Source organism: Arctopsyche grandis, chromosome 7 (assembly GCF_051622035.1).
Source record: "Arctopsyche grandis isolate Sample6627 chromosome 7, ASM5162203v2, whole genome shotgun sequence".
NCBI classification, from domain to species: Eukaryota; Metazoa; Arthropoda; class Insecta; order Trichoptera; family Hydropsychidae; genus Arctopsyche; species Arctopsyche grandis.
The window spans coordinates 24,311,882-24,330,763 of NC_135361.1; the positions used below are offsets into that span (position 1 = coordinate 24,311,882).

An 18,882-nucleotide genomic window follows, 5' to 3' on the forward strand; every position below is an offset into this window, starting at 1 on the left:
TCATTGTTGATGTAATATCACATATATGTATATTGAAATTAACGAAAATCGATTATTGCTATGTCAATATTGTAAAATTTAATCTCGACTTATATTTACTGACCTAGAGAGGTGGTTTTATTTTTTAATATTACAAATAATTAGAATAATTTCATCAAAATACATTCGCTAAGTACAGATGTATAGATTTATAATTTAAATTAACACTTTACACTTGATTTGTATGTTTCGAGACGTGAAATCATAGTGCGTTATATTTAATACTGAAATATAATATACATAACTTTCACTGCTCACTATTAAAAAATATGATCTTTTGTCAATTATAATATTATATAGTATACGATGCATTTCAATGATTCAATTTCACTAAAGTTCACATGGAAAATATATTCATACAAAATACTTACAATAATTAAAACGAGTGCACAGCATTCACATATTTCAAAAGTACACAACCGTCGAACTGATATTTACAAATAAGATTTACATATATTGTAAATACATAATTTACGGAGACATATTTTAATATGTAGGTATATTCAAAAAAGTCTGTAAGTGATAAACTTTTTTTTTATTATTAATTTATTTTGTTATAGGATTGAAAATTTAATTTGATCTTGTATACTAACTACCGTTTTTCTTACAATATAGTGATAATTTTTATTAATGTACGAAGATAATCAATTTTACAAATTTGCCTTAAAACACTAAATTCATCAAAAACCCTTACATTGATTTTTCGATCGTCATACAATTCATTTTTGCTTTGCAACAAATATGACAATCAGTCAAATGTTTCTGTATACATTTTTAATAGCCGGATTGTTTTGTGAATAAAATTGGGGGGAACTTTGTTTAAGTTCGAATGATTTGCAATGATATGTTCTTTAAGCATACTACACGAAGCTTTATATTTTCAAATCCAAAATAAAGTACATCTTGTTTTTTTATAATTTTTTGAGTGATGTTTCAAGATATAACGGTAATCAATAGTAGAAAATGTGATACTGAATATCTTTTTATGCATTTATTTCATTTTTTATGACACTGATTCCTTAGAATCTTTATATCTAAACTTTTTTGAATCTTTGTAGTTGAATAATAGTACAAATTTAGCCCTCAATTTTATTCAGAACAAACGGTTCAAAGTTATTGTGCCAGAACAATTAATTGTACACTTTTTTTAAATTTCATTTCTGTTCAAATGTGCATCACGAAAATATTCTCTTGATAAATTTTCGCTTACTGCCACCAGGGTCACTGGAGCCTCGACCAGTATTGTTGGGTCATATCTGGACCCTGACCAGGTACGGCAATCGGCACCGACACTCCGGGTGATATTAAACCTGTAAATTCTACAGAACAACATCGGTTTAGAGTACATTTTTAAACTGGGACACTATCTTTCTGTTGTATATTATAAAAGGTGGTACGAAGTTAACTGATACATTTCAGTGTATTTCTGAACGGAGGAAAGAGGTGAAGTTGTATGAAAGTTATAATGAAATGTTCACTGTTAAGTCTTGGGTAAAGAATTGTGACAAAATGTCAAGCAAGGAAAGTTTGATGACTTAAATCACGCTTTAAAGTTCAAAGAATTTGACCCTTAAAGCCCTCAACATGAGACCACCATCCCCCCCAACGAATACAGTCTGAGAGACCCTTTCGTCGGAGAACGAGACGGTTGTCCAGCAATATTGCACAAGAACAACCATACATCACTACTCTATATAAAAAACCACACTGTATATAAACATATAGCTACGTAAAAAATAAACAACGCATAAAGGCGTAATAGGAATTAGTTTGATGACGTTAGTTGTTATTAGTTGAAATGCATCAGTCAGTTATATAACACCATGTACTATAATCAATCTTACCAGCTGACGATGCACCATTAGTGGCGAATTGATGATGTCCATTCATGTGATATCCTTGATGGATCGGACTGCAAGCTAGGTGAGTATCGTACGGAGGCGGAGGTGGCGGACAGTAAGCTGATCCTCCAGGTCCTGGAGCACCTCCTGGAATCCCTCCGCCTCCATATCCACCATCCAGGGGTGGCGAAGGCTCTCGGCCACAGCCTTCGCCCCCTAAGCCGCCCATCGTCGACATCGGACCCCTCAAGAACGCCGACTCCAGCTCGCTGCAATATAGACTATTTTTAATTGCAAATAACATAACAATATGATAGACAAACGGACAGACAGTGTTGATAATACCTGTAGGTGTCTGCGATGGGGAGAGGTGGTGGTGGCGCGTACATGTGCGGATGATGATGATGATGTGGATGAGGGTGGTAAGGTGGCGGTGCAAGAGTGGCTCTCGGTGGAGCTGGTGGTGCTCCGTTGTCGTTTCCGGATCCTGGTGTTCCACCGCTTTGTCCGGCTGATCTTCTTTGCCCTCTCATCTTTTCTTCCCTTCGCCATTTTGCGCGACGATTTGAAAACCATACCTGAAAGAAGCAGAGGGTAAATATTAGTACGACTTCGCCAAGTTAAGGATTATTTATATGAATACCAGAATAAAGCAAATGTTTTAATTACAAATAGTATACACATTTTTTACGTGCAGCACGTTCTGATTCACAAACTGAACTGACGTACATATTAGGATCATGACGTAATGATTGTAACATTATACTTATCAATATAGTTTTATGGACAAGATGAGCAGTAGCACATGTAATACCAGATTGGATAACTTACTCAATTATCATCAAAAAATAAAGTTAATTTGATTGGGCTTATCTCACGATCCAGTAGATAACTTCGATCGTTATAATAAATTCATTCCAGTTAATTGAACCATTTATCAGTAACTTTAAACGAAATTTTCTTCACATAATTGGGTCAGTCAGTTAATTTGGGGCAATGTTTTAATTATGACGTGTTTGAATTAGATAAACATCACTGTATATGATTCATAATCAGTTCTACGGTAATTGTTTTAAGGAGAATGTCATTAATTCAAAATTTAAAATGAAGAGTCTACGTATTCATCGATTAGATAAGATGTCAAAGAGAAATTTCGTCATTGAAAAATGAAAAAAATTCACGTCGTTTTTTTTCCTTTAATTACATATTTTATATCCTCACTAGAATTCAATATAAAGCCATTGATCTTCCATGAAATTAAATTTCAACATTTTTAGAGAGGAAAGTAAGTCTAGATCGGATGTGAAAAGCCTAGCGAGTATCAGTTGTTTTAGAAAGTTAGATAATTTCCGCTTGACCTCTGATTTTTCGATACGTATTCGGTATTCGTAAGTTGCTTATTCGTATCTGCAAAGAGAGGTAAGGAAATGTCTGGAAAAAACCTGTTGCATAACACTAATTAAGTATGAAAACATGTTGAAAAATCCTATACAAAATTTAAAAGTTAGCACTTCTATCGTGCTTGGCCAATAGAATATTAGTTACATTAATACATAATAAATAAACATTGATTATCATATCGCACGTGATGTGTCTTTTCAAGGCCCAATGTTTGATCCTTGCGGGACTCCAGAATGAGTTGAATAACAGTCGGAGGAAAAATGCGGGACACACGACTCTAATCCGTGACTATCCCATCCAATCCAGGACGTCTGGTCACTAGCCTAGTTCATACATTCGTAGAACATTCTGATTACACCTCGCATATAGGCGTATCATCAAAGCTAGGCAATACCGCAACTGGTGTGCGCTTTCGGACATTCGAATCCACATTCAAACGTATATATAAACGCGCGTTCTTTTGTCGCGTTAACCCTTTGACTGACACACGGGGGAGTAGCGTTTAGATATGAGCGATTAGCCGCTAAATGAAGCGGACACACCTGAAGAAGGGGCCAAACGTCGGCGCGTCCGTCTGGCGGTCTGTGGTCGACCACACAGTGGCTCGCAGTCGACCAAGTGAACTAAAAAGCCCAAAGCGCCACCTACTAAATTTAGACTCTTCTTCGTTTCGCTTGATTCCATGTACACTTTGAAGCGGGTCAACGTCACGGTTCAAAGAAAACCCAACGTTTTGTTTCATCTCTTTGATTGGGTGCTTCAACTACAACCGTCCCCCCCTTTCGTCCTCCGATTCTGTCACCCCCCCCACCCCTCCTACTCCCTCACGTTTATCTTTTATGGAAGAAGAATTAGAATGTATGAGTGGATTGTCCTTTATAATACAATCTATTCCGTCTGAACTAAAATTACAAAAGGGATCACGTTTCTTTTTTATCGTGTGGGAAAGTGTTGAAAGTGTCGATGTATTATTTTTGAACCTATTTAATCAGATGTGTATGAGTTTTATTTTTGTCACTGAAAATACTCTGAGAAGAATATTTAAAGATTTAATGGGACGAATGAATTGAATCAGGGCTATAGCCCGAGGATCGCATTAAGAAAAAAAATATCCACGAGCCCCATTCTGAGATATAAAAATTATATATACATATGTACATATATTTAATTATCAGAAGCACTGAATAAATTTGGTAAGAATTAAAAGTCATAAAAAACAAAAATCGAAGCGCATAAAAGTTTTCATTGAAACAATAGATAAGATGCAATAATTGTTTATTTCATTTTTAATTAAAATTTAACCTTCAATTGTAATTTTATATGGTTAGCCTTATTGCTTCATATATGAAATTTTTTTTTAGATAAGAAATCTATTTATCTACAACTTTCTAATAAAATGCTAAGAAAATCAAAGAAGCTTTTCCAAGACTGGAAGATCATCAATGATATTCATCCAATAAAGAATCTTTCCTTTACTGAAAACATTATATTAGTATGAATTCAAATTAAATACTTGTAAAATGATTTTTAATTTACCTGAATTCTGGCTTCAGGAAGACCGATTTTAGCCGCAAGCCTCTCACGTGCGAAAACATCCGGATAGTGCGTTCTCTCAAACTCTGAAAAATAAAAGAAAAGTAAGTACAAAATGGTAAAATTATCTATTAAGTAGGGCTCCAGATCTGTGGCTTTTTGGCTGAAGTCACAATTATTTTTTTACTTTATTTATATAATATATATTTAGCCAGCAGTATGGCTCAGTGGTTGCGTTTATGTTTAGCACCGAGAGGTTGCCGGGTCCAATCCCGTGCTAATCTTTAATACTGCTAGTCAGACTTGGATATTTGTGACTCCAAGTCAATTGTTTCTTATTAGAGTTTTCCAATTTATCAGATTTCATTGTTGAACCGGTTCTTGCATCAAATTGGGAAAAATCATCCTACCCGCTATATCACAAATATCTGAATTTAATTTATGTACAATATGTTAAAATGTTTATACAACTCTAAATCCATAGATGTCTCTATGGATTAATTAATTAGTTAATTAATTGTCAATTTCGTGTCCTTCAGCCCTCGAAATACAGCGATTTGTGTAATAAAAATGTTGCAATGTTTGTAATTAATTGTCTAGGAAGGCGTATTGAGGTCTACCTGTTGGGTCTTCTTGGTATATGTATATTTATGTAAAATAAAATAAAATATGTATTTGAATATTAAATCACAAACTAAAAGCGATTCATCTAATACACATGCAAAGTTTCTATCATTGTCTTTTTGCATGTCAAATTTTTGGCTTAATTAAGGAGAGGCGTGATACTATCAAAAACTGTTGCACTAAATACGAACATTTTATAAGTTCATGTAAGTATGCATTCATAAAAAAGGAATGCTAAATATTGAATGAAAAAAAAGATTAATTAAAAGGTAATAACACTGTTCGACACGAAAAATGGTTCTGAGACGAGATATGAATTTTCTTATAGATCTATTCCCAATAAACACGAATCTGGTAATAAAAAATGTTGATTGGCTCAAGATTCGGAAATATATGTGTTTTTTAAATCGCGCGATTTTTCTATATCTTGATGTTGTTAGGTCGATGTCTCAAAATATGTCAATTTCCTGTTCAAAATGAATAATGAAATCTATAGTCGGGTATTTTATCTTTCATTTTTAGTAATTTTCAGCTTTCAAATCTCTCTAAGTAGTCGTACAGTTGAAATCAAAAGTCAAAAGTGCGTATTTTCACTTGGGATTTTTTCTTACCGTTAATACTATTTTATATTGAGTTTTTTCTATTGAAACATGTTTATTGGGATAATGTTCTGACCACACTATTTTTTGTTTTCGTTTAAAAGGGTTAATTGGAAGTGTGCTGAACTTTAAATCGGTAAAATTGTGAGCGAAAAGCTCGTACTAGTATTTACACGAATCTGAATTGAATTAATAGGGATAATATATTAAATTATCTTTATATGAGAATTAAATAAAATTCCACTTAGAAAAATCATATTTCGACTTTTCTTGTGGATTAATAACAAAAATTCGTTTATTTAATCGAGGTAAGCTAGTTATCAATAGAAGTTTTGTCAATAGAACTTTTGATTTGATTAGTACTACATACATATTTATATAGTTGGAATCGGATTATGGGAAAATGCTGGAGTCAAAGTCATGTTTTTTTGACGACCCCACAGCCCTGGACTATTTAGTGTAATTTTGGCATTTCGTTTTTATTTTTTGCACGGCTTGCAATCGGTTTAGCGTAATAGCGATCGTCTTCAGAAGTTGGGTTATTCGGCGCGGCTGAATGGTTCATAGAGCGCCTGATGATGCGTTAAATTGGAGTAACCGCGCGCCGCCCGGTTCGGAACCAACCGCGACCGGTTCGGAACTTTTCTGGGTCATGCGGTCTTTCGTCAGACAAATGGTCCTGTACTCACCTCTCTCGAGGCTATCGATCTGGTCGTTGGTGAACGAGGTCCTGTTGCGTTGCAGCTTCCTCTTCAGCCTGAGACGGGCCTGGTCGTCTTCAGCTCCAGCGCTGGAACCGGCATTACTATTGTCGCCAGAACCGGTTTCGTCCGAATTCAGACCGTCCAGATCACTCGCTGAAACAATATCGAAGTTTTAATTAGATACATATATATTTTGGAGTAATTGCCTAGTTTGAGTAATTATACTCTTTCTGTTGTGTGTCCCAACTAAGCATAATCTACTCTACTAAGAGGTATAATTAAAGTAGGTAAAATATACATGAGTGCATTCGAGAGAATGAATGCCGTTTATAAATGAAAAATGCTACTTTGTCCGAAAGAAAAGTTCGAGCGCATGCAGTTCTATATAAAGATGGTTTGGTACACAGATATTGTATATCGATATATAAATGGGTAAACGGATTATTCCGCAAAAAGCGATCTCGCGCAAGTCGATGAATCAATGAACGAATTAATCCATAGAGACATCTATGGATTTAATATTTATATAGTTTACATACATTTAATTCAGATATTGGTGACATAGCGGATATGATGGTGTTTGATAGAGGAACCGTTTCAACCAGAGAAATGTTATAATAATAGAAGGGCCATTACGGGCCTTACGAATAAATAAATTGTGTCAATATTACGCGGCACGTCTCCACAACTACGCTACAACTCACGGAATACAATCAGATCAATTTACTTATAAAAATGTATCCCATGTTGTTTATTGTATGTTTTTGAATGCATTGTGCAATTTTCAACGATGCTTGTCCATATTGCGAGTAATATAAACAGAGAAGTTTATATCGGACACACGTCGAGCACCAAACATCAAATACGACTGATGCTAAAATTATTTAGGAATGTCTGTGGACAATCGTCACTTGACAACAATATAACGCCTAAAGCCACTTCTATTATTATAACATTTCTCTGGTTTTTCTACAATGAAATCAGATAAATTGGCAAACTCTGATAGGAAAGGATCGACTTGGATTAAAGATTAGCACGGGATCGAACCCAGTAGCCTCTCGGTGCTAAACATAAACGCAAACAGCGAGCCATATTGCTGGTCGATTTGTGTTTTTTCAATAACCATAAGAGTTCACCAGCAGTGTATTTGGCCGGGACTTGAAACCACGACCTCACTACTGCTTTGCAATAGCTCTACTAGTTCACAACGCTGTGGTTGCAAAAACAAAACGAAATGGAGACCGTTCTATTAGGAACAGGATCAATTCAAAATGGTTCCTCAAGAAGGCAATACCCATACTATGCTTCCACGAGGTAATACAACACAAACTATTGTACGCTGTTATAGGTTTTTCCACATTTTCCTGCCAGCAACGTTGTAGGAAACCGACACAAGGCGACGTACATATAGGTGTGTATGGGTGGGTGGCGAGTGGGTGGTTGGGTGGGTGGGTGGGTGGGTGGTTGGTTTGGGCGGGGCTGCCCCGATAATCCGCCCATAAATCCGCCGGCGGAAGTTAACGGCGGCCGCCCTACACCGCCGACTATAAACTATTTTTATTGCGGAATTTTCGCGCGCTTTTCCACTTTAAAACGTTCTTGGAGAATATTTCATTCCGACTCTAGCTGGCGTCCATTGAATTCTCTCAATAGGAATCCGAATAAAAAGGGGCAGAGCCGTGCAAGTTGAAGGGGCCAGTAGGCGACGGCCTCAGACGTTCATAAACACGTACCAATGATAAATTATATTGGTAATGGAATGAGTGTATGGATTGTATGAATCTTCAATAGATTAGATTTCTACTGAATCGATTAAAATTTCCGTTAAATTTTATCCGTATAATAATAACCAAATTAAAATATAGCAGTTATTTTTATTTATACCAGGTAGCGCCAATGCGACTTGCAGGCCAGAAACATTTTGGTAAAAGTCGGAATTCTCGACAGGGCGGACCCTCTAGGCTTGGAAACGAGGTTCGGTCGACCCGCTCCTTCCTGTCATTGGTTGCTCTTTGCGAGTACTCTAGTATTGCCGTGCCCTGAATTAACTCGACTATTACCTGATGAAATACTCCGACATATACTGCGTGGTTCACATATAAATTCGGACGGTTGGTTAAAAGTGGTTATAATTTCGTGGATCCAAATGAAATACATACGCAAAATGTGGAAAATATGTGGATGCGTGTGAAAAGAAAGATGAGGTGTCAATTTGGCACAACGCGTGCCCGTTTTGATTCATATTTAGATGAATTTGTATTGAACCACAAACGAATGCGTTTATATTCCATTCGCAATATGTGGAATATTTCCGTACGCTTCCCAACCGTCCGAAATTATATGCGAACCAGGCAGTATATATCGGAGTGTTTCATCAGGTAAAAGTCGAGTTAACTCAGCGCACGGCAATACTTTCTTACTTAATAGAGTACTGGCAAAGAGCAACCAATGAAAGTAAGGAGCGGGTCGACCGAGCCTCGCTTCCGAGCCTAGAGGGTCCGCCCTGTCGAGAATTCCGACTTTTACCAACATTTTACATTTGATACAAATATTATTAATACTATATAAAGTAAATCTATATCAATTAACATCCACAGAGCCACCTATAGCCAAATTCGTAATTTTCAGCATTTTTTTTATCAATTCAGCGAAATTCAGTAAATATGTATCAATTAAAATCCATAATGAGACATTATATGGTAAAATTGGAAGCATTTTATACAATTCAGCGAAATTCGAGATTGCTGAAAGCTCGAGGATTGCGAGAAAATGGGCAAGGATGCTTATTTGTTGAAACCGTTTCAATAAAAATCAGATAAATTGGGAAACTCTAATAGGAAACGATCGACCTGTAGTCACAATATAGATGTTATCAAAACATATCATATGTTATCACAACATATCATTTGTTATCACAACATATCATATTTTAACACCACATAGATGTCTTTATGATGCTTTGTTAAAATTATTATAAAAATTGTATATCGATGTTTGTAATTGGCCAGGAAGGTGCATTGGGGTTTTACCTGTGATTCCTTCCTGGTATATGTATACGTATGTACATATACGTATGTATGTGAAAATAAAATAATATAAATACATATGTAGGTGTCGCTTAGAGACAACTTTTGTTATGGCGCCTAAAAATAAAAATATAAAATACACTGTGTAGCTTTTGAAAACGTTTTATCGAAAATAAATTAATAAAAATTTCAAGATGGTTGAGTAAACGTTCAAAATTACACATCAATACATCGAGCCATACTAGCCAGCAGTATGACTCGGTGGTTGCATTTATGTTATACAACAGAAGGTTACTAGGTTCGAACCATGCTAATCTTTAATGCTGCTGATCAGACTTGTATATTTGCGATCGTATCCTATCAGAGTTTGCAAATTTATCTGATTTAATTGTTGAAGCGGTTCCTCCATCAAATTGGCAAAAACTATCTTACTCACTATGACACCAATATCTGAATTTGATTTATGTACAATGTGTAAAAATTTAGTCTAAATAAAAGTGGATTAATTAATTAATTAATAATTAATGTCATGTTCTTCGGTATCTCGAAATTCAGCGATTTATGTAACAAATAAAAATTCTGCAATGTTTTTAATTGGCTAGGAAGGGATTTCCTGTTAGGCCATCCTGGTATATACATATGTATGTACATATCTTTGTAAAAATAAATAAATCTTAAATAAACAAATCTACATATTACACAAAAGTATCACCGGTATTCCACAGCTTGAATGTATTATACAACTTACATACATACATAAATACAGGTCGATCAGTAATATTGGAAAATGAAGAATCTGACGAAAGATTCACTATCTTCTGTTTTCGTTTCCGTCGACCGAGATCTCGAAGGCGACTTTCAATATACAACAAAATATCAAAATGGGAAACACAAAGGTATGCATATTTCGATCGTGTCGACACTTCCGCCGCAGACGAAACAGTTGCGTAACTTAATAATAAATATTAATAATTTCGACACGGTCGGGATGAAAATATCGTTTTTCAGGAGACGATGGCTCCCTTTATTCGCGCCAGCAAAGTGTACTTCCTGAATTTTCCTGACAGCGTTAATATAACCGAGCCCACTTCCTGCCTTCTCGATATCATACCAGATAACAAACCTCAAATACACTCGCATATATTATAGGCGCGTTATACATATGATGTATACAATATTTTTATTATATAAATTCGATTCGAAATTACAGCACGGTGTGTCGATCGTAATGCAATATTATATATCTATGTATATGTTTTTTTTTTGTTTTCAGTGGTTCGATGTTAGGAATTTTGACGGGTGAGGATGTCGTCTCCTTCATCAGGTGTCCTTCGTCAGGACGACAGGTGGGCAACGGCGAAGACATTCAATACGACGTGAGAAAAATTCGGGAAAGACACGTCTCCCGTACGCTGTTGTTCTACGACATGCGATAATATTACGTTACAGACCATTATGGTCCTTTTTTTCCCGACACAAATTTCTATTAAAATTAAATGAATAAAAAATGTCAAAGTGTCTGCTCGATACTGACGCATTCGCTTTGCATGAATATTCTCAAAATTGACACATTTTCATGATCAAATATAATCTAATATATAATTTCGAAAGAGACTTTGCATATATGTATGTATGTATGTATGTACATATGTACATGTTATCGCATTCACCACAATCGCACTCAACCCGCGCTGGCCAATTACATTTCGTTTCAGTTTTGCATTGGATTTTGGTCAAGAAATACAACATTGTTCGTGCGTATAGCTGTCGGTAGAATTTTACTTTTTTTGTTAGTTTTTGAAATTTGTAAGTTGCTGATATTATTAATTTATTTATGAAATACGTATGTATTTGTTAAGACATAAGATATAATTAAATTAAGACATAAGATATAATTAAAAAGATAAATAAATAAATTATTTAACGTACTTTTATGTTCTCGTATCGACTATAGTCAACACATTAATTTAATAAAATATAATCATATATCAAATATAGTAATTGAAATTAATCAATATACAGTGAAATTTAGTATGGCGAATTATATTCGAGGTCACGAACAAAGTAATTAAGTAGGAGTTCCCAATTAACAGTTCGTTTTCAAGTATTATTTATTTTATTTTATTTTATTTCATACCAGGAAGGCATTACAGGTAAACCCCAATGCGCCTTCCTGGCCAAATTACAAACAATACAGCATTTTTTTATTATATACATAAGTCGCTAAATTACGAGACACTGACTTAAACTCGACAATTAACGAGACATCTATGAATTGTACATACATTTTTATTGTAATATTTACATTAATCATACTCAAATAGTGGTGACATAGTGGGTAGGAAGGATTTTTAGCCAATTTTTAATCGGGAATCGTTTCAACAATGAAATCAGAGAAAATTGGCAAACTCTGATAGGAAACGATCAACCAGGAGTCACAAATCCTGGTCTGACCAGCAGCATTACAGATATACTCAGAAAAATTCTTTTCAATCGAGGTCAGCTCAAGGGATCGAACTCGGCGCCTCTCAGTGTTAAGCAGAAGCTTAACGACCGAGCCACGCTGCTATATATTCAATACAACGAATCAATACCTATTATAAATACTCATACTATGATATAGTATTATATAAAAACGGTTGATTTAACCCTTTAAATACTGACCAACGACGATCGGCGTTTTGCCAACAAGTCCATGGGTCTGAAAAACGCCGATAGGCGTTGTATTTTGGGCATGCATTGAACATGGGTCGTGTAATCCGTGTCAATGTTTATAAAGACTGGTTAACACCGGAATTTCTGAATTTATAACCATAGCAGAATTTCCCGATGGAAATCCCTTAATTACTGCTGAGTATTTTAGATTGTGGCTTGGCATTTAGATTGTGAGCATTACACTTTAACAATAATAAAGAAGATGGAACTAGTTTTGGAAAAAATACATTCATTTAATAGACTTCTTTTGTTTATTTTATATTGTTGCAAGATATATTAGAGAGTCTAATCACACCTTTACAAAACTCGAAATCCTCGGCAGTAGTTATCTAGGATTTGTTTAGATTAGCTACAATTTTTATAACTACTTTCTATTGGATTTCTAAATAATTCTAGTTGGACATGTTGGCGAAATTTTCAGCGTGGCGGGCTCTCAACAGAAAAGACGTTAGCACTCAAAGGGTTAAGTACTTTTTTTTTTCTTTATTTATAATTAGCTCGGCGGTAAAGCGTGCGAGCTACTCATAGGCGGTGATATATTTAGTGATATATTTTCTTTCAATTTTTCATTTTTTTTGCAAATATTGTTCTTGAAATATTTTTATTATTATATAATGAACCCAATGATATTTCATTGGGAATAAATTTTATAATAATAAATATAAATATTAAATGTCGTCAAATAATCATAAAAAAATTGAAGAGTGCGATGATTTTCAACGCATTTAAAAGACATTAAAAAAATATTATAAATATAATATAAACCACAAAATTAACATTTATCTTGCGGTTGCCGTTCGGCCAAGCTTCGCAGAGGTTACAAATTGCGCGTTCACCGAGAAATACTACAATACACCTAACGTGTCCGCATATCTATGTGTATATATATATATATATATGTACATATACATATATAAAAAAATACATTTTTTTCTCTTTCGTGAAAATGATTTGAATGCATGATTTTTTTCAACGTTTCGTCGTCCCAGCGCGGATACAGACGTTACGTCTGTGCCGTTTCGATAGGGGGCCCGATACTGGGGCTGCGGGCCCCACTGGGGCTGCTGGGGACCCCCTGCGAGCGGCGGGGGGATATAGAGGGAAGGGGGGCATAACGAACGCGTTCAGGCAGAAAGTGACGATAAGGACTGGAGTGGTGAGGAAGGGGATGGGGCTGGAAGGGGGTGGTGAGGCCGCGAAGGGGATGCAGAGGAAGTGGAGAGGCTCGGGGGCTCTCAAGGAGGGACATCCCCAGGATAAAGAGAGCATGACACCCACCTTGCATCAACACCACCTCTCCTTCTCTCGTTTTCATTCCACCCCCAACCCCATTCGCCTTCCGACCGTATCCCCGTATCTAATGTTTTCATTGTATCGAACCGGAGAATGTGACGAATATGCAAGAGTGATGATGTTTCGTTCTTTTGCATACGCCATTTTAAAATATACATATGAAAGCCATGCTTTTGAATATGCATTATGATGTGAAAATAGCCAGAAGTATTTAAAACAAATCGATTTTTTCAATATAATACGATTGTATTTCGTTAAAACAATCGTAATAAAGATATTAGTCAATGGCTTCCCGTTATCTTTTGCCTTTCAGAAGGAATTGTTTTTTCATCATTATTTTTTAAAATACACACACGATTTCAATTTTAGTTCTATTATTTTAATTTTGATATACATACATATGTACATACGTATCTATTATAGGAATAAGTTACAATGGGAACCATTATAATATAATAGATTGTAGCTTAATATGATTGAAAAACCAAAGGCTCTGATAGTCATTTTCTCTGATAATCCCTTTGTTTATGATTATATTATATAATTTTATTTAAAGTTTGGACCATCGTATCATTACAGGATGCTAATGCGCCACAATGGTCAAAAATATAACAAAAAGAAAAGAAACAAAATAATAACTAAAGAAATTAGACATAACAAAAACAAAACATATATATACATATATACACAAACAACACATATAACACAATCATAATCTGTCTTCGTATATGATTATATTATACAATCTATCTTGGTGTATGATTATATTATATAATCTATCTATATGTGACTCCAAGTAAATCGTTGCCTATTAGACTTTGCAAATGTATCTGATTTAATTGAAACGGTTCCTCCAAATTGGCAAAAACCTTTCCCATCTCTCGCAAATTCGAGTTTGTAGTATCTCGAATTTGCTAATATTATAAATATGCTACCCACTCACTGTAAAATGTATGTATTTCTTGAAATATTAGTATTATTGAATTTGTCCATGGATGTCTCTATTATACCGTATAAACATATTTGTTTATCGATGTTTGTAACTCGCTAGGAAAGTGCATTGGGGTTTACCTGTTAGGCCTTCCTGGTATAAAAATAAAAAATATATATGAAAACATGAAAAAAAAGAGGACACCTATAAGGAGAGGTACCATTTCCGGTCAACTTAAAAATTTGGAAAAAATTAACGTCTTTCAGTTCGACAGGAGTAACGGTGTTCAAAAAATCCTCAAAATACACAGACTCAGACATTTTTTCTAAATCAATAAAACATGATCGATCTCAAGTTTGAATTTTCGCAAGATCACAAAACTTCATCTATTGTTAGTACCTACATAGATAAAGTAAAAAATTAAAACTAAACGTGACTCTGATTGGTAGAAATCAGATTAAAGTCACTCTGATTATGCCAAATATTAGTTTCGAGTTAAAAATTATCTGCATATTTAAATTGAAATATAACGATTTCAAACTATAATCATATTAGTTGTTTATTTGAATTCCTATATGGCTTATAGTCATATTTACACATTTACGGATAAATAAGAATATTGTTTCGTTACTTATACAGTAATACAGCCTCGAAAGTAAATATTTTCAACTTAAATTCACTGTTTTTATTTAATACACAAGTACAATATTATAATAGTTTGAATGAATAAATTGTAGAGACGCCTGGTGTATAAATTTCAGTGTTTGTTGTAATCGCTGAAAGTCGGGAAGTTGTAATCTAGGCGTCGACGTGTGCAGTTTATGCGGTTCGGTCCTTATCGCGTGCAGTTTACGAGCAAGGACGCACGGGGTCGGTACTAACCATCCTTATCTGGAAAAGCGTTCGTTATTTTTTTTTTTGTAATTTTGATATCCGAAAATTAACGGGTGCAAAATTTTACGAACGCTTTGAAATTACTCGAGGATATTATGCTCGGTATGACGTTGAATTTACATATACATATATGTAGGTGTTGTGTGTGTCGTCTTTGAATCGAATATTGCATTTTCGCAAATGTCGAAAATCGAAAGAAAACGCAGGAACAAAGAGAATATACGGATATGGAAACGTCGATAGTGGTTTTGAATAGTGAACGATGAGCTCGAAAGCGACAGTACAGAAGCGCAGATCGCAAACATTTGGCAAACGTGTTGAATAATAAATGTAAACAAATTTTGATAGTTCTTTTTAAAATTCGTGTAACAGTCCAAATGTTCTCTCCGCTTTGTTCATGAACATACTAGTTTATTCTTTCAAGAAGTATAGGTTCAGTTTGACAAGTGCTAAAAGTCAAAAGCTATCCTCAAATAGATTCAAATCAGGTGTCGGATGAAAATTTATATCAATCTATAAAAATTTTGAGCGTGTTTGAAAAAGGGGAAATCCTGTTGAAGCCGCATTATAATGTTGTAATAATTCCTATTTCCGCTGATTTTTAAAACATACGAATACATATAAAATATTGAGAATACTAAAGCTTATGAATAATAGTTTGTACGTGAACAAACTAGTTCGTTCGTCAATTTGTTCTTTTTCATTTTTCATTTCGTGTATGAATAAACTAGCATGTTCTTGAACGAACAAGATGTTCATTTGGAATGTAACATATTTATTACATATATATATATATGTATGTATGTATGTATGTATATGCAATTGGTATATATTTGAGATACTCGAATTTAATCCAATTTTCCGATAGATTAGCCAATTTTTGAAAGGAAGCGGCAGTTAATTAACATATTTTATTTCATTTTTATTTTTCAGAATATGAGCTGATATATTTATGATCTGTTATAATTTTAAGTGAGATGAGTCCACTTTTCTTCATTTCGAAATATATCTCGCAAAACATTAAATACAATGTTTTACGTTTAACAAATTTAATTTTAAGAATTAATTTTGATTTGAAAATATACTTATGTATGTATGTATATTTAGTTCACAAAATATATATAATTAGTTACTATGATATTTTATTTTGATCAACAAATTACCCAGCCCATAGCATACAAACATGCATAAATATATTGTTTTGTATATCTCCATAAATCACACATCCATCATCCACAAACTTTACATACAAGACTACAGAACGTCATTTATTATGACTGCTTATTATACCTCTACTTATGTAGATAAATTAAAAATATACATACACTAAATGTACTCGTTTGGTTTTTAATTTAGAATCCATTTGAAGTCCACTTTTATTAATTTCAAAAAAATTCTCGCAAAACATTAAATATAATGTTTTCTTTTTTAAAATATTTAAAAATAATGGGGGCCTGTAATACGTTTATTTTGCTTTTCAGAGATTCTGGACATATAGAATCAAAAGAAGTGATAACAATTTGTGAATTAAGTCAAACAGAAATAGTGTTTTTGGAACTGACAATTTTTTTACCTGTTTTGAGTAGAACCTGATTGATTCATATAATACCAAGTTTTTAATTTCTTTTAATCATTTTATACTGTTTATAGAGTCATTAGAATCGAATCATTTTTATATGCCATTTCATAGATTGTACATACATATGTATACATATTTCTGTAGTACTGTTTGTCAGACTTGGATATTTGTGACGAAAATCCAATCATTTTCGATCAGAGTTTGCCAATTTATCTGATTTCACTGTCGAAACGGTTCCTCTTCATATTGGCAAGACTATCTTACCCACTATGTCACCACTATTTGAATTTCAAATTGATAATCTATAAATTTATATAAGTACAAGTTTAATACCACAAGTCTCACTCAGGGGCAACGCATAATGGCATCATGGGAAAATATTATACATGGCCATAAAACACTTCTATACATAAACACATAAAACACTTCTAATGCATTGTAATTAGAAAATTGTCTTCCATCATTTTTACTTTGTCTTTGGCTAGCGGAAAATAACAATAGAACATTCCATCAGTGTTTTCTTACAAGTTAGCAGTAAAACTTGTAAGAAAAAAGGTTTTCCACGAAATCAACAATAGCAATACCCTCTGTCCCGATTGCTATTTCATGTACATATTCATGACAAAATATGATCCAAAGATTTAGATTCATTTTTTCATTCGATTACCATTCAATAGTACAGGCTAAGACAGTAGCTATTGTGTAGTTGATTAACCCTTTGAATGATAACCAACGCCGATCGGCGTTTTGCCAACAAGTCCATGGGCCTGAAAAACGCCGATAAACGTTGTATTTTGAGCATGTACAAAGTAAACAAGAATACTACCCGTTAAGCCTTTCCAGGTAGCATTTAATAAAATTACATTGAACATCGGTCGTGTAATCCGTGTCAGTGTTTATAAAGACTGGTTTAAACCGCAATTTCTGAATTTATAACCATTGCAGAATATCCCGATGGATATCCCTAGCTGCTGAGTATTTTAGATTGTGAGCATTACATTTAACAAAAATAAAGAAGATGGAACTAGTTTTGGAAAAATACATTCATTAATAGACTTCTTTTGTTTATTTTATATTGTTACAAGATATATTATATATTTTTACAATTAGTCTCAATTTTTATACCTGATTTCTATTGGATTTAAAAAAAATGCTAGTTGGAAATGTTGACGAAATTTTCGAAATGTTGACGAAAATACGTCAGCACTCAAAGGGTTAATTTGATGTATGTATGTATGTATATGAAGAATTTATTTCATATATTATAATTTTTTCTTCATTGAAATTTCTACATATACATATGTATGTACATGTGTAGAATAATTGAAAATAGATTTCATCAAAAAAATACTCGCCCCGTCGAACTACGGAAAAATCGCAAAATAATCAAAAAAAAAGGTTTCGAATCAACCCTTCGAAAAGGACCAACACACATTCACACAAAAAAGGGAAAACTCATATCGCAAAATGAGACACTCGTATACTTTCGCGAGAGAGATAGAGGGGGATGGACGGTTTTGACGGCGGTATCGCGGCGTCCGGCCGTAACCGGTTCCGGACTCGGCCGCAACCGGTTCCGGAAAACCCGAGACGGGGACGCCGACGACGAGCGACGATAGGAAGGGGGCGACCAAGGGGTGGTTTCATGGGAAAGGGATGGTGTTGTGGATCCACCGTCCCGTGTAATGGATGTGTCAGCCCGA

At 34.3% G+C, this 18,882-nt stretch overlaps 1 protein-coding gene across 1 annotated transcript in view; it reads right to left on the minus strand.

Annotated features, from left to right (window-relative positions):
- Window positions 1-595: 595 nt before the first annotated feature.
- LOC143914119 (paired box protein Pax-6-like) overlaps window positions 596-18,882 on the minus strand; it is a 105,340-nt gene continuing 87,053 nt past the window's right edge. The window contains exons 10-14 of the mRNA XM_077434209.1: window positions 6,727-6,894; window positions 4,818-4,900; window positions 2,226-2,458; window positions 1,884-2,149; window positions 596-1,358 (exon numbers count right to left, since the gene is read on the minus strand). Coding sequence (XP_077290335.1) covers window positions 1,261-1,358; window positions 1,884-2,149; window positions 2,226-2,458; window positions 4,818-4,900; window positions 6,727-6,894 — 848 coding nt within the window. The 3' untranslated portion in view covers window positions 596-1,260. The remainder of the gene's footprint in view (window positions 1,359-1,883; window positions 2,150-2,225; window positions 2,459-4,817; window positions 4,901-6,726; window positions 6,895-18,882) is intronic.